This window comes from Pygoscelis adeliae, unplaced genomic scaffold, assembly GCF_000699105.1.
Source record: "Pygoscelis adeliae isolate BGI_AS28 unplaced genomic scaffold, ASM69910v1 Scaffold230, whole genome shotgun sequence".
NCBI classification, from domain to species: domain Eukaryota; kingdom Metazoa; phylum Chordata; class Aves; order Sphenisciformes; family Spheniscidae; genus Pygoscelis; species Pygoscelis adeliae.
Genome location: NW_008823914.1, coordinates 117,738 through 133,462, shown reverse-complemented (window position 1 = coordinate 133,462; position 15,725 = coordinate 117,738). Strand labels below are relative to the sequence as shown.

The window sequence follows — 15,725 nt, the reverse complement described above, 5'->3', positions numbered from 1 at the left end:
CTGGTGCTGTGGCATGCACACACCAAGGACCAGCAAGCAATGACACACTCTGCCACAACCAAATGCTCGGCCACAGCTACGTGCCCAGGGCCAGTGCGGGATGTGCTGTGGGAAAGTGCCTGGGGCAGGGCCGGAGCGAGCATCGCCTGGAGGCCACAGCCTGGGGCTAATTACAGCTCCAGACCAACGATTTTGGCCTTAAGGCAGCCCTATCTGGCCCACCAGATTTATGTTATATCTGTGGGGTGTTTGTTATCGCAGCTAGATAAATCAGCTGCAGCAAGAAAAGTAATCCATCTTGTCTTCAATGAGCCTTGCTCTTCATCTGCGAGCTCTTGGCAGGCGTAATGGTAGCAGTACCCTGGCGCCGTGCCATGACCTGTCCTTCAGCCAGCAATGCTGGTCACTCCCCCAGACCAGATTTCTGGTCAGGCTGCCAAGGCAGGTCTTCCTTGAAATAATCATTCTGGATGAGCGCAGGGAAGGGGGGGAGCGGCGAGGTCGGCTGGGAGGAGAGCAAGGAAAGAGAGGAGTCCCAGCTGCAGCGGCGGGCGGAAGGAGATCCATAGCTCTCGGGGCAGGCGCTGGGTGGCCACAGGTGAGAGCACAGCACATGCTGCAGCCCACAGAGCGGGATGGATGCTCCTGCCTGGTGTCCCTGTGTCCCTCTGCACACACCCCACCTGGGAGCAATGCCGTCTCCTGCTCCCCTGTCACTGGAGATGGGTGAGTGGCTCTTTAAGTCCCTGCCCTGAGCCAGCCTCAGGACCATCCTTCCAGCTCTACAAGTTCAAATGAAGCCAGCAGGTTTTACCTACACTGTTTCTTAACAGCAGGCACCTCTGCCCAGCATTGGGAGCTTGGCAGGGTGTTGGTGCTGCTACTTCTGAAATTGTGGGCTGGAGGGAAGGTGCTGCCGCCTGCTCGCCAACCTGCAAGCCAGCCACCACAGCCACCTCTGGCGCAGCACCGCTCCGTGTTGCTTTTCAGTCACTAGGCTGAATTCCTGTGTTGCCTGGCTGGAGAAGGAGTTGTCATGTTTGGTGTCAACGCACAGAGTAACCTTGAAGACAGGCTTCAGTTTCCGCAGATAAACAGAAAGCAGTCAAACAAACAAACAACCACAGCAGCAAAACTTCCCTGCACAAGACTTGCGCATGAAGAAGCACACTGGCCTTAAAGGAAATTCCAAGGCGATCCATAAGACAGTCAGCAAAGGGGCTGAAATGGGATGGTTTTATCCCTGCTTTCTCTCAACTCCACAGCTTCCCACCAGCATCACAATTTCACTTCTAGGGTAATCTGCAAATTGACCTGAACTTGGCAATCAAGGGACAGAGGCAAACAATCACAGCATATCCACAGGCAAACCCTCGGCTATCTGTCCATACAACAGCCATGGCTCCTACTGAGCTTTAGGAGAAAGAAGAAAAACAAATAACTTAGAAATAATAACTTAGAAAGCAAGGGAAGAAAACAAATCCTGATCCAGCAAACACGTCAGTTCCTATCTCACCTAAGGCAGATGTCATGGCTTGTGAGAGAAAGTCTCAGGAGATGTATCATCCAGAGGACACATTTATTCATTTCAGGAAAAAAAAACCCATATGCCCAGCATCCACGTTACCACAGCCAGCACCCCACAGCCCCTCTGCTGGCATCAGTGATGAATAAAAGGCTGAGTGAGCCCTGGAGGATGTAGTCTGGGCCCTGACGTTGTCAGGCCACAATCAAGGGGTACTAGCAGTCACTGAACCAGGGAATTTGTCATGGCATTTCCCCTGCCAGTGCTGGGTTGCAGAGGGAAGAGCAGCCCTGAGTGCTACTGGAAAGCAGCTCTCCTGAAGGCTAACCAAGCTTGAGGTCCTCAGCAGGACCACTCTGGTGTGATACACGTGCTTATGTTTTTACAGCACAAACACTGAAGCAAGGCAGAGGAAGACTGCCAGGATGGTGCTGGGATGCTGTGCTCCGATCTGCCTCTCTACTGGTCTTGACGGAGCTCACCCAAGCTGAGAAATGTTTTTTTTCCTGTGAATGAAAAGATGCTGGTGCTGTTCTCAGCTCTGCTCACCTCATCCCTTCACAGCCCTGAGCCTGGAGTTCTCTTCTGCTCAATAACCTAAGCACAGCATGAGGAGGAAAGGAGAACTGATGCTATATTTAATTACGGTTAGGACAGGCCTCCTGCTACCCTTCTGATATACTTAATAGCGGAGATGCGGAGAGGCGGCCCTTGTCTGGCCTTGGAACATCCCCATCTGAGAGCCGACGGATGTGCGTGAGCAGCACTCGGCTGCTGGACCAGCGCCAGCCACAGGCAGAACATGCCTTGGAGCAACCACCCATCTTGTGCACGTGGTGATAACGCCTGCATTTCACCCTTGGAGAGCTGGGCCAATGCTACACTGAAACGGGCCAAGTATGCCAGAGGGAAGCACTGCGAACTCTGCTGCTCCATAAGTGAAAGCTACAGCAGGAGCCAATTTCTACTGAATCCAAAGAAAAAAGGGAGATGGGGGTGGAGAACTCTTTTGATCCTGATGGTTTGGAGGGTAGCACCCAGTTGCTCTCTTGACTGGGATCCCCTGGAGTAGGATTTGTCCTCAAGCACTGGGCAAGGGACTCTGAAAAATATGTCTGTGAATATCCAGTGCAAAGGGCCAGGACTGACTGTGTGGGTACCCCCAGGTGCTATTTGTGCTGGCATAGTCTTAGCCCCAGGGGTTGGACTGAGTCCGTGCCTGTTCCCCCCGGCTGGCTCCCTGCTGTCAGTAACTGCCTGTCTGCAGAGAGCTCCACCGTCCGCCTTGCGACCATTCTCTCCTGCACGTCAGGAGCAGTGGTGTTCAGTGCTTCTCTAGCTCCATCTATAGCTGCTTTCTCTCGAGGTTTGGAAAGCTTCTGCCAACAAGGGGGCTGATGCTTTGAATCGCAGGTGGCAAGCACATGTTCTGGGACTTTTTGTCACCATGTGTTCCTGAGTTTTAGATATCCCGAGGTCCTGGGAACAGTCCTAGCTCAGTGCAGAACTGAGCGCTCCTGGCTGCTGTGACTAATACAATTTGCTTTGCTCTCTTAACCACATACAGGCTGGTTAAAGTTTTAAACTCTTTTGATGAAATCAGTAAACTTAGAAGCAAATATTAAGTATTGCTTTACCTTTACACACCAGGGTTACTTTTGGCTCTATAGAGATCCCTATTAATACTAACATATTAACAACATGACTCTGAAGTATGGTAGTCACAGCCATGGCCCTGGAAGACTCCAAGACAAGCAAATAGGCTTAAAAAGATAGCCAGATGATGCTACCTAAAGAGGAATGAAGAGGCTGAAGGAGATGACATGACTCACCCAAGGTCTTGCAAGCCAGACCTAGAAACAGCACACACGCTTCCAGCCTCCCCGTGCAAAGCTCTGATCACCAGCCCACATCGCAATCTGTTCCACCTAACACTCCTGCATCCCATCAGATTGCAGTGCAGCTCTCACGGGGCACTGGGAGCATCCCTGGGGAGCAGCTGCATGGCTGCAGACAATACGGATTTTAAGGGTAAAGATTTTCAGTCCTTGATTCTTAATTCTTCTTGTCTCCCTGAAATAAAGCTGACCTCCAGGCAAAGGGAAGGTGGTTCTGCCTGTACAGTTCTTGGGCCACAACCTCTAAGTATGTCTGGACATGAACCAGATGGAAAACACTCATCCTAGAACACACACCATCTAAGCAGCAATCAAACACACTATGGCTGGATGTGACCTTCGAGACACTCTCCACGAACAGCCCTGTTCTAACAGTGATGCTGGCACACGCGGCCCATCCCTACCCTGTAGGAATGAGGCTCATTTCACTGATGCAAATAGCAGGTGGGATGTCTGCCCCATTAAACTGGACAGTTAACATTTTAATTATCCATTAAATGACCAAATCAAAACTTTAATGAAGTTCCCTACAAGCATGTCAGTTTGTAAGTGTCATTTTGAAACCATGCTAATGCCAGGAAATCTAACATGAGAAACAGGATTTGAACTGGAAAGCTGTGGCACCAGTAGGACACCCCAGAGACTGGTGCTGAAGGGCCGTGAGATGAATAAGGTCTCCAGAGCTGCATTTCCTATCTTGGGAGCATGAACTTAGTTTCCTCAGACAAAACAGCACAGTGGCTTGGGAAAGCTGGGCTGGGCTTCAGAGCTGACGAAGGTCCCCAACTATTAGGAGAGGCAGAGTACACTGAAGCACAAGAAACTGCAGATACCTGCTTGGCTGTGATGTGAGGATCCATCTGGTACAGGACTCACCTGGAGGGAGTTCAGCACGATGAAGACATAGGCCCAAATGATGCTGAGGTGGACAAGGACCCCACACACCCAGGTCAGCCCCAGCACAGGCAGCAGCACCAGGATGGGCTTGGCTGTGGCCCTGTCAGGAAGGAGAGCTCAGGGTTACCTCGGCGCATTTCAAAGCTGAAACACTGTGTACTGGCACCCACCTCCCAGCCACCAGCTCTCCATGGGGGTCTCTGTCATGCCCCACGTCCCCGAGCCCAGGGTGTCCTGGCAAAGTCCCCCAGCCTGCCAAGTGTCCTTCCTGGCTCTGCAAACCCTGCCCAGGGTCTCGCCATGATCTGCCTGGGGCATCTGCACTAGGTTACAGAGCACTGAGTGGATCTGCCCTGAAAGAGCTCCACAGATTCAGGAGCACCCTGGCCTGTATCTTGCAGTTTAGAAGAAACTTCCCTTGTCTCCGTGCTGGAGACAGCTCTCCTCCCCCAGCAAGTGCCTTTCAGATGATGTGTCCACCAAGAGGCACCCAAGATGGTAGCTATGGAACAAATTCCTTTGCAAACAAAATTAGTTAAGAGGGGAAAACCCAAATATTTCACCTCCCAGCCCCCAGTGTGCCAGCCCTGCCCTTTATTTACCACTGAGAGTTAGCAAGAAGGGAGCTCTTTGACGTCATCAGCCATGAGAAAACAGCTATTTTCCCCCCAGTTGCTGCTACAAGGAGGGCTTCTGTATTTGTTTTATTAGCATATGGATGTCACCCTGCCCTCCAGCAATGCCCTATCTTTGTGCTTCTGTAAATTTGGGAAAATTTATTTATGATACAGGGGAACAATGCGTGTCTAGCAGGGGTATCCGGCGCCAGCTAACAACAATAAAGATTCACAGAGGATGATAAAGTAATGACTCAAGCAGCAATTTTTTAGAGGTCTCTCTATATTGACTGATTACAGAAGTCCACACCGCCTCTTTCCCCATATATGTAATCCCCACCAGCGTTATTTTCAATCCACCAAGTCCCAAACTCATATAGAAAATGCTTTTTATAATGATAAATAGCCAAAACCCCTGCACTCTCTACAGCTGGCATCCTGCTGAGGGGCACACACAAGTGCTAAGCATGGGATAGGTGTGAGACAAATTCAGTTATGACCCCTTCAAACTGCAATGTTCTGCGAAGCGGAGAGGAGCTGCTACTGCGGCTCAGAGCTCTATAAAATTCCATGGAAACTGGGCACCCAGTTGGGTCCCTGGGTTCCTTGAAACACCCCAAGCTGCTACCTCACTTCCCTGCGGTGATGTTTTACAGGACGTCTGCATGCCTGCCAGCAAGCTGCTTAGCAGCACGGTGGGCTAATGATAGCGAAGGGGCAGACAGCTCGGCAGTGGGTTCGGCAGTGTCACCCGCGTTCCCACACACGCTAACACCACTGTAGGCGATGGAGACACAAGCCATTCCCAGACCCAAAGTGCTGCTCCTGGTGATGCCAACAGGCCCAGGGTAGCTTTGATTTCAGCAGGCACTGCCAAGAGTCTCCTGTCCCAAAGTGTCGAGATTTCGGAATGCGAGTACAGATGGAGTCCAGCACCGGGTTCCCCAGGCTGAAACTGCTGGCTGGGCTTCTCAGTGGCATAGACATTAGAGCAGACAGACTACCTTTGGGTGATGCACAGTTACCCTGGAGGAGAAAATCGTTTCTGCCCTGACTACCCCAACTCATGGTCTTTCACTTCGCCAAGGCAAAGACTCTCAGCTTAACAGAATTCCACCATTTCCTATCCAGAGCAGCCACGGCTGGGAAAACCAGCCCCTTCCCTGCTCACCATATCTGTATTCCAATCTGGTTCTCCAGGCTGCTGTTGGGGGTCAGCATCTTTGATCTCCTGCGAGCACTGGACACAGTCACCATCACCACCCGGAACAGCACGAAGGTGTTCACCTGTCAGAGAAGAGCCATTGGACCCAGCAACCTTCTATAATCTCAGCTCCAGTGGGGTGAGCCTTTTCTGCTGGAGACTCAATAACTAAGTGTCAGAACTTGGGGAGGAATGTATCACTCCTGAGAAAGCAGTGAGTAAAATACTTCGTAGAGCTATCCACACAAGCATGAAATCTATAAAACTTACCTCAAAACTTCTCCTACAGAATGTCTTCCCTTTTTAGTGTCTACTTTGGACCCCTTAAACATTGCACCTTTTTCTGCTGCTATGTTGTTGTATAATGATACTGATACTACTTCAAGGACGTAGATGTTCCCATATTAAAATCAGACCTTTAGTTAAGGCAATGTCACATTTATCTACATTCCTAATTTAACAGCCAATACAAGAACTGGTCAGCAAAATTTTCTTAAAGCACTTTTTTCTATCAAAAAGCTGCTTTGGTTAAAGAGTCTTATTTGTCTTGTGAAAGTACATATAAAGCATAACAAAAATTGTCCTATAAAAGCAGCAGGCACTATGAGCCCTGCGAGCAAGCACCTTAGCTAGAGCAGTGCTGACACCCCTGACTCTGCAATGCTTTCCTAAAACCAGACACGAAGGAATCACACCTTCCCGGCAGACTTTGGCACTTACGGCCAGGATGAAGAGAACAGGCCCAACAAAGGCCCAGATGACGTTGGTCTGAACGTTCAGCCAGCAATGGTTGTCTGCCACATACTTGTTAAAGGAAGTTGCAAGGGTCACACCCACAATAACGACTGGAAGGCCTGCAGAAAAAAAGCGCAGATTAAACCCCAGGAAAAGCAGAGATGACCCATTCGGGTCAGCTGTGCTCTAGACAATTGCTTCAAAACCCCCCTGACCAGACACGCTCCAGCGTGAGCCAGCTTAGCCTCAGAAACCCCATGAGCAACATCAATTTACTGCAGCTGAAATCTGTCCCGGCTCTGCAAGACCAGATTTATACGCTGTCAGCATCATTCTCCTAGGTATAAAGCATTCCAAGTCCTGAGTTCTGATCAAAGCAATTTACTCCTCAGATTGCTTTTTTAACAAAATGGACAATCAAAGACATAAAACAATCCAAAATATTTGAACCGGTTGCCCAATGTCCAACTAGATGTGTGTTTTGCAAGGAGCACTGACCTGAAGAGGCTCCTCTTTGATATGAAACTCTGCTTATTCAAATAAATTCTGTCCCTAAAGGGCTCACACAGAATAAAGAGTGCTTAGTCAGGAACATATTTAAATTTTAATTACTATCAGACAGCAGAAATGCTCTCCAAGAACAAGAACTTACCATAAACTTCCTCCTCCATTTTTTTGTATTGAACTCTTGGATTTAGAAAAATAACAGAAATGCTTTTTAACTTATATTCTAAGACTGGCCAATCTGACACATAAAGGTAAGAAAGCCTTGGCAGAACAGTGGTACCTGGCTCTCATATTGAATCAAACCAAACGTTCAGGAATCTCTCCTATTGAAACTTTTGCTAGACAAAAAAATAACAGATTTTTCTGAGCACCCAACACAGAGGAGTCTGTAGATACCCCAGCCTGTCACATAGTAGAACTTCATTCTCCTGTCTTCACTCATGTTGACTGCTACCACTTTGCTCCACAGGAGAAGCCCCTCTACCAGCATCCATGAAAAGGCTGCCATGAAGAAGAGATGAAGGAAGGCAGTGACCGTGAAACACACCACCTGGAGAGAAGAGAAATCACACGCCATTTCACGAGGGAGTCCTCTGGGAGCTTCTGAGTGTGTGTGGTCAGGAAGAAGAGAGAAACCTGCAAATTACGCTGCAGAATGTGCAGAAATGTCTTTAAACATCCACAAGCACCAGGAAGAGTTCTTAAAATTGCAACACATGAATAGTCCAACTGCTGCAGCTCACACTCATTTCATCTGTGCGACCACCTCAAACCACAGAAGAAGGAACTGATAGCATCTTTTCCTGCAGTTCTTGGACTTTCTTTGCAGGTCTCTCATCTCAGAGCTACTTGATCCAGCCCCGGGATGTGGAAGAGGACACAGAAAGGGACAGAACTGTATGTTGCTGGTTTATAACTACTTAAATTTCCTCAAGGATTTTTTCAGAAACAAACTGTCAGAAGAAAGAGGTGAATTTTCCCAAGGGATTGCACGATGTATATATCCGTATCTCCAGACACAGAGACACAACTCTTTCCTAGAGCAAATTACAGTTAATTAACGAAACATTAATAAAAGTGATTACAGTTCTATTCTGTTTGTTCTGACAATAATGTTTGAGCAGGCCTGGTGCTGCTGGCCAAACAGGACACTTTCTAGAGAGCTTACCTGGTTGGTCTTGGCCAATTCACTGAACATGAGCAGAGCTTCTGCTGCAGCTAATGCAAAGATCAGGTTCTTGTGCACAGTTGTTCGTTCACTCTTGGGGACACTGAGGAAGGAGAGAGGAAACCCTCAGCTGCAGTCAAATGAAAGGGTGCACATGTTCTCACTAGTCCTTGCTGGGCTGTGCAGACCTGCCTGGGTGACCTGCTACTTGCTGCAAAGATGACAGTCCAAAGAGGCAAGGGACTGCCCTGCTGTGCAAGCACTTGGTGCTGCGGATGCGCTCAGGTACAGCTGCGAGGAGGAGGTGGAGGGAGCCACTGCCGTGCTCACAAGGCAGGTCTCTGTGCTTGCCAAGTGACACAGAAGGGTTTACAATTGAAGAAATAGTCTTTGCTCCATTTATTTTATAAAAATTAACTCTAGCAGAGCAGCTTTTATGGTAAACATTGTCATTGATAAAAATCTTTCCACGAGCACTCAGGTGTGTGCACAGCTCATATAAGCATTTCCACAGAAACAACCAGCTCTGCACCCCCTCCCTAGCCAACAACAACCGCTCCCCTCCCTCCCCTCTGCTGCCGACCACCAGTGCAGCTCCCCAGCCTCGCCCCGCATACCTGCATCGCCCCGCACTGACAAAGGATACCTTGTTTGTATACTTGTTCTGAAGCAAAATAGCAAGCAAAATTTTAATACAGAGAAGGCTACAAGTGTCTGGACTTTTCTTACCCAACTGCCAAGAATAAAATGAAGGTAACTATCAAGGCACAGAAGGAAACTCCACATCCAATAAAAGTCAAGGTCTGCAGTGTGAGCTCCTCCTTGGTGGTCCTCTGCTCCAACCATGAAATAACAGAAGACACAAAAACCCCACAGATTAACCACAGACTGCTCGCTGGTCTGGCATCCACTCCACAGACCAGCAGAGAAAGGCTCCTCGCTTACCTGCATCTCGTACACCTGCAGCAGCACAGCAAAATTCGTGGTGTGGTTGCAAAAACAGGCAGTGGAGTCTGGGAGAGATGTTACCACAGAGCAGCCGGCTGTGGACCACATCCCACCAGCATCTGGGCTAACATGCAGCAAAAAACAGAGAAAACACATGGAAATTACCATCCACTTCAACAGAAAGCCAAGGCGCTAAGGGAATTTCATTCTCCCAGAAGAAGCAGAGTTGAAATGAGGAAAAGGATATCAGAGACAGGTCTCCATATGGACTTCCCTTTGGCTCATCCTGTGTCTCAGCAGATTTCCCTTACCCGTCAGGCACGCACAAGAAAACAGGTCTAGTGTCAATGTGTGTATTAAAAAGCACAGTTCAGCCTTCACTGCTTTAAACAGAACTCAGTAATTGCACGGCTCTGGGAAGAGCTCCTTTTACAGCACATTCACCAAGAGCATCACTGGACCAGACACGTCTAACCCTCTGCATCAGCCTGGCCTGCCATGTACCCGGTGCAGTTCCACCAGGCTCTTGATTTCCAGGACAAGCCAGCCTGTCTCCAGCCAGCCAGCTGCTCTCTGCTGCCCGGGCAGCCAGCAAAGCTCCAGATCTGAATTCTCTGTGCAGGGACCAAGGCTGCACCGCATCAGCTCTGACCTCACTGGCAGCACTGCCCCTCTGAGCCTGCCCCAGTACCAAGGGAAGATCAAATTCAGAGCAGGGTTGGTGGAACTGTTTGTGCAGCAACCGTCTGCTTCCAAAAACACCCTCTTCCCACCTTCCCCAAACTGATCCATACCTGTTACAAAACAGGGACCCTACGGAGTTTTTTGCACTTGAATGACTTAATTACCAATCCATAATATATCACAGTCTCAGTGCTCTCACTGCAGTGACATTCCCCAAAAACACATCTCAATGGCAAGCAGTATTTATGAGGCTGGGAGTCCTGCATGTCTGTTGGGCTATATATCTTGGACTTCTTTGTTGCAGGCAACAATCATAATTAACTAGGGCTTTCCATTTTAGTTGTATATACCTCATTAAAGGTCACTTGCTTGTGAGTGACTTTTCCAAAGGAAATCTTCCCAGGAGAGCGCTCTACTCCAGCAGATAGAGGATGCCAGCATGCAAAGCAGGCAAAGAATTACAGATCCCTACTCTTACCATTACATTTATATTGTTATGTTCGGTTTTCCAGTGGAAAAAAAAGCTCATAAATCTGGGGACCCGAACTGAAACAAGGCACCTGAGGCTGAAGTTCCAGAAGGCACAGATGGGCCCCACCGGCTTATTGGGCAGGTCCTGCAGGCAGAGACGGAGAAGAAGAGATTACACAGCCATGCACATACTGTATGCAGCCCGATGCAGTTCACTCACTAGGCTGCAACAAGGTCTGTTCAGCACAGGACAAACACCTCCCCAGGGAAACAGGAGTCAAGGTGAGAGACCTGGGCATGGGACACCCCTAAGTCCAAGAGCTCTGGTGGCCTTGAGCCAAGGCTGGGCACAGCCTGCTGGGTCAGGCTGCGCGATGCTGCTGGTGGGGAGGCGGCTGGGAAGCACAGCCCCTCCTCAGGGTACCTGGACGCGGTGCTGCAGGCGGTAGCGCACAGACGTGCTAATCTCCTGGTAGTCGCTGAGCAGAGCGGATGAGATCACAGCAGTGCCCACCGTGGTGCTCAGGTACCTGTCAGGGAAAGCATGCCGTTCACCGGCACAGGAACCACAAGACAAGCTCAGAAAACAGGATCTCACATTATACAAGACAGCTGGAGAGATCCGGAGCCACTTCTGGAGTGCTTCAGTGCCACCAGCAAAGGGCCTGGGCACAGGGCAGAAAGTACCTCGGGTTACCTGGCAAGCAGAAACCACCACCACTCGCCCCGTAACTGCAGGTGACCGTACAGATGAGGCACTGGAGCATCCTAAGTGGCTGGCAGCTGAGCAGCGCAATGGTGGAGCCAAAGGTCCAGTGAAGGAGCGTTGTGTGCGGTGGGATGTGCGGGCTGCCATCCCCACCTAGTGTTCAGAGCGCTCCCCGGAGAGCTGCAGGGCTCTGCCTCCTGCCCCTCTCTGGGAGCCACCATCTGCAGAGGCACCCTGGCTCCAGCAGCTTCTGCCCCAGCCGGAGCAGACCTTGCAGCAGCCCCACAGGCTCTGTCCCTAACCCACCCCAGCAGAGCAGACAGCCTCAGGGGAACCAGAGGCACGCAGAAGACACACTGCGGTGCATCACGGCACACAGGCAGCCCCATCGCACAGCCCAGGCTGAGGTGTGCCAAGGGCCTCTGCCTCCACAAAGCACTGACTCCGGAGCCCCTTCCGTTGTCCGGTCACCACACACACATTGGAGAAAGCAGGGACAAGGACAAACGGGATGGGATGGAGCAGGGTGGAGGTGACCCCAAAATAGAGGCACTGAGAGATTCAACACAGACTTGGAAATGAATTCTCCTGTGGTGCTAAGGGGGCAGCCCTGGGGTGCAGGGGGGTTTCTGTTTCACTCACTTCTGTCCTCCATCTGAGGCAGCCACATCCTGGAAGACAGCACTGCTGCCAGCGCCGGACAGGCAGCGCTGCAGGGAGCCGTAGCCGAACCACATGTTTTTCACCGTGACCCTGTGAAGACCTGGAGGGATAGAGCATGGCAGGACGGGTGCAAGCACACAGGGTAGCTCTGAGCAGCCCATGCTTCAGCACCGCTGCCTTAATCTGGGGGTGTGATACTGGGGGTCCAGGGCACCCACAGCTCCAAGCTGTGTCTGTAGAGAGGCTGTAGATAATCTCTCCCCCACAGCCCATCTCCCTTTCACCAAGGGCATCTCCTCCCCACACTTCTCCAGACTGCATGTGTGCAGGGTAACGAGTTCCTGCCATTAAGGAAGATGCTGCAGAAGTGCCATGGGGAGACCCAGGGAAGCACAGGCGTCATAACCTACCTCTGGCTTTCAGTCTTTGCACTTCTTCTGCAGGAACTTCAATGAGGTCGTGCCTGCCTTTCTCAGGGCTCTGGACCAGGTACACCTCACTGCTCAGCTCCTGCCTGCCCAGTTCCTGCCTGCTTAGTTCCAGCTTCCTGACCTCCATCCCTGTGGCACGGGTAAAATCAGTTACAGAACCAGGGTTCAGCCTTCCTCCAGAGCTACTGCTACAGCAAAGTACCACAAGGACGTTATAACCCCAGCCAAGACTCACAGCAGCAGCAGACAGATCCCTTTCAGTGCAAACCATGTGTATCTGGGCTCAGTTTGTCTCCTGTGCCCAAGTGTTTCTTACAATCCTCTTACAACTGACAGTGTGAGAGGAGCCTTTCACACTGTGACACTTCCGCACGAAGGAAATGGGGAGAAAGCCACAGGGTTAGCAAGAGATGAGCCACAGGAGGAGAGGTGCCAGGAGTGGACTTGGACTGGAAACCAGACGGGATGACTGAGCTGGGTCCCGGTGAGATGCCCTCCCCGAGCTCTGCCAGTGCCACTCACCGACACTCCTGTGCTGGATGGTGACCTTCGTCCTCCCTGCAGTCAGCAGTGGGGCTAAGTGTGACACCATTCTGTTGCAGAGCTTAACAATAGCCATGGGCCCTCTGATAACCTGCAAACACAGAGAGAGCAATGGAAATCAGCACCTGCATCACCAGTTCACACTTCCCACAGCTCACAAGAGTTTTCTTAAATGCTTGGTCCTTGGCAGAAAAAGCGAAGTTGGGACTCAAGGCTTTTGCTTTGCTTTTCTTTGATTTGTTCAGTAAAGGATGTTCTCAGTTCCTTCAGCAATGGAGACAAGACTGGCAATGAGGGAAACTTGCTGGTCTTTATAAAAAGCCATTAAACCAGCATGGAAATAAATAACTAAATAAGCTTCTGTAAAGAAATTACTTACTTTTTAGACCTGACTCCTGATTTTTTGCAAAGGTGTAGAACAACCATCCTCTCTTCCTGGAAGAGGTTTCACCCAGAAATAAACTTCACTGCCAGAAGGTTAGCAGGTGACTGGCCCCGCTGCTCAAGGTCCTGCATGTGTCGGGCAGCACAAGTGCCACCCCTGTAGTACACAAACTCAAACCCTTTCTCCCTCAGCAGATACATCTTCTGCACCAGCTAAACTGGGCCAGAGCTGGTTTTATGCCACTATCGAGAAGTTGTGAGTAATTGTGGCCACGGAGACCTAAGCAACTCTAAGCGATGAGGTAAACTTGAACTATTCATCATCCTTTAGTCTCTGGAGGTCCCTGGCTTGCTTCCTGGAGCACTGGCCAGGCCAGACGCTGTCATACATTTCCCAGAGACAGGTGGAGAGTGCAGACCATACAACAGACACAAAAGACCCGCATGAGAAGGGAAGAAGCCAAAGGAGAAAATCTTGATGGGGGTGGGATGATGGAAATCCCTCACACAAAGCCTGACGGTGTTTTGAACAGCGTGGGGGCTGATGACAGATAGCTCCTTGGCAGCCCACCCACAGAAAATATAACAAACTATAAAGCGAAGGGCATTGCCCTGCCAGAGACAGCAGGGTGTGGGAGCAAGGAATCTACAAAGCACCGGGAATCTGCATATTGTGTGTAATCCTGTAAATCCAGGCTGACAAAGTGGAGAAGCCTGAAGAGAGCTGAGACAACCACTGGAGGGGTTTGCAAGGAAGGCACCACTTGACTGCGCTTGTTTGCAGAAGAACTTGTTTGCACCTCCAACAAATGAGGCAACAGGAAGGCAGCTGGTCCTTATCTGAGCTAGCAAAGACGCTCCATGCCCATGCTTCTGAATACGGCCAGAAAAGCTACATGTGACCATGCAAGGACAGGTCCTCAGCCTGTGGTCATACAGCAGGCCGAGGAGCTGCACACACAAGATGAACAGATGTGGCACACAGCAGCCAGACTGCTAGTGACACCATTACCTGGCTGACTGATGACCACGTTTCAATATTCTGCTCTCCCAAGATTAACTCGGTCACTTCCACGTAATACTGGCCCAACGGCTCCAACATCTCCAGCTCCTCTCCCTCCTGGACTTCCACATCAGAAACTTGCTTTAGTAATTGAAGCACCGCAAGGAGGTCAGACGACTCCAGCACGGGTGTCTCTCTTTTCCTCAGAACAGTTGCCAAGACATCAAGAGCACCAAGAGCAACAGAGAGGTTCATGTCTTGGACATCACTTGTGAAGATGTTCTCAGGAATCTGCTATGGAAAAGATGTTTTAGTTCAGTGCACAGCCCTGATTCTGCCTGATCATCAGCTATGCCTTGGCAATGCCCTGCATGCCCTCGCTGGTGTGAGAACATCTGCAAGGCCAACCAGACATATCTTAGGGGAAGGAGATCTGCCTCGACATTTTGAACTCTCTTGTCCAGCCCCTCAGCCTCAGTGAGAGGAGTCAACATGAGGCCACACTTTGCTTGTTTGATCACAGCATGAGTTACAGCTGTATTGGTCACACTCTCCGACAGCAGCTCTGAAGAGGCCATAGGCATAACTTCTGCCAAAGTGACCTCAAACACAGCAGGTGCCAGCAAGACCACCCCAACAGCTCCTGCCTGCTCCTGGTGTCAGCTGCCACTGCTGGGGCTGCAGGACTCACCACAGTCCTCTCTGCAAGCATATTCACACGGCTGATAAGTGAATGGCTGGATTCCAGCTGAGCTTTTTTCAGTTGCCAGTATGCATCTGAGAATAAAAGAAAAGCATAACCATTGCTGTGGTGTCTAGGAGCATGGTTAGCACATGCCATGTTCAAAGCCTGGGGAATGGTCCTCAGATGCTGGGTAAGTTTGTAGAACAGTCAGGACAAGGAGACTTCACAGCCGTATTTTATTTCTAGTACAAGATCCCATCTGGAGGAACAGGCTAACACTTATTTTCTGCCTCCTCCCCATGTCCCCCTGGCCAACGAGTCTGGAGATGCCTGGATTGGGAAGCACTCTACAGCATTGCATCCAGAAGCCATGTAATGTGTACAAGCACTGCTTAACTGGAGAATAGCAAAATAACCTGTCAGAGTGCATGCAAGTAAAGCAAAGTCACAGCTACAGCAGGTTTTGCATACTATATCTTCAGAGCAGACACTAGGCCTCCCCACCACTGGCCATCATTCTAGCTAGGACCTCCGTGGAAGTAATGAATAAATAAATAACAAATGTTGTACCCTTTCTGTAGCGACAGATAAAAGGCAAAGACTGCAAACAAGACGCATAACTGAATCCACTGCTGCCAACTTCAAAAACTCGG

General features: G+C 50.1%; 1 protein-coding gene across 1 annotated transcript in view; it reads right to left on the bottom strand.

Moving 5' to 3' along the window:
* The window catches only part of GPR144 (G protein-coupled receptor 144), a 26,605-nt gene that overhangs the window by 7,660 nt on the left and 3,220 nt on the right, over positions 1 to 15,725 (bottom strand). Inside the window, exons 5-19 of the mRNA XM_009318793.1 lie at positions 15,643 to 15,725; positions 15,079 to 15,164; positions 14,397 to 14,681; positions 12,980 to 13,091; positions 12,437 to 12,586; positions 12,006 to 12,126; positions 11,079 to 11,184; positions 10,744 to 10,799; positions 9,497 to 9,623; positions 9,281 to 9,384; positions 8,552 to 8,654; positions 7,780 to 7,933; positions 6,862 to 6,995; positions 6,109 to 6,224; positions 4,300 to 4,420 (exon numbers count right to left, since the gene is read on the bottom strand). The exon at positions 15,643 to 15,725 is cut by the window's right edge and continues 12 nt beyond it. Coding sequence (XP_009317068.1) covers positions 4,300 to 4,420; positions 6,109 to 6,224; positions 6,862 to 6,995; positions 7,780 to 7,933; positions 8,552 to 8,654; positions 9,281 to 9,384; positions 9,497 to 9,623; positions 10,744 to 10,799; positions 11,079 to 11,184; positions 12,006 to 12,126; positions 12,437 to 12,586; positions 12,980 to 13,091; positions 14,397 to 14,681; positions 15,079 to 15,164; positions 15,643 to 15,725 — 1,858 coding nt within the window. The remainder of the gene's footprint in view (positions 1 to 4,299; positions 4,421 to 6,108; positions 6,225 to 6,861; positions 6,996 to 7,779; positions 7,934 to 8,551; positions 8,655 to 9,280; positions 9,385 to 9,496; positions 9,624 to 10,743; positions 10,800 to 11,078; positions 11,185 to 12,005; positions 12,127 to 12,436; positions 12,587 to 12,979; positions 13,092 to 14,396; positions 14,682 to 15,078; positions 15,165 to 15,642) is intronic.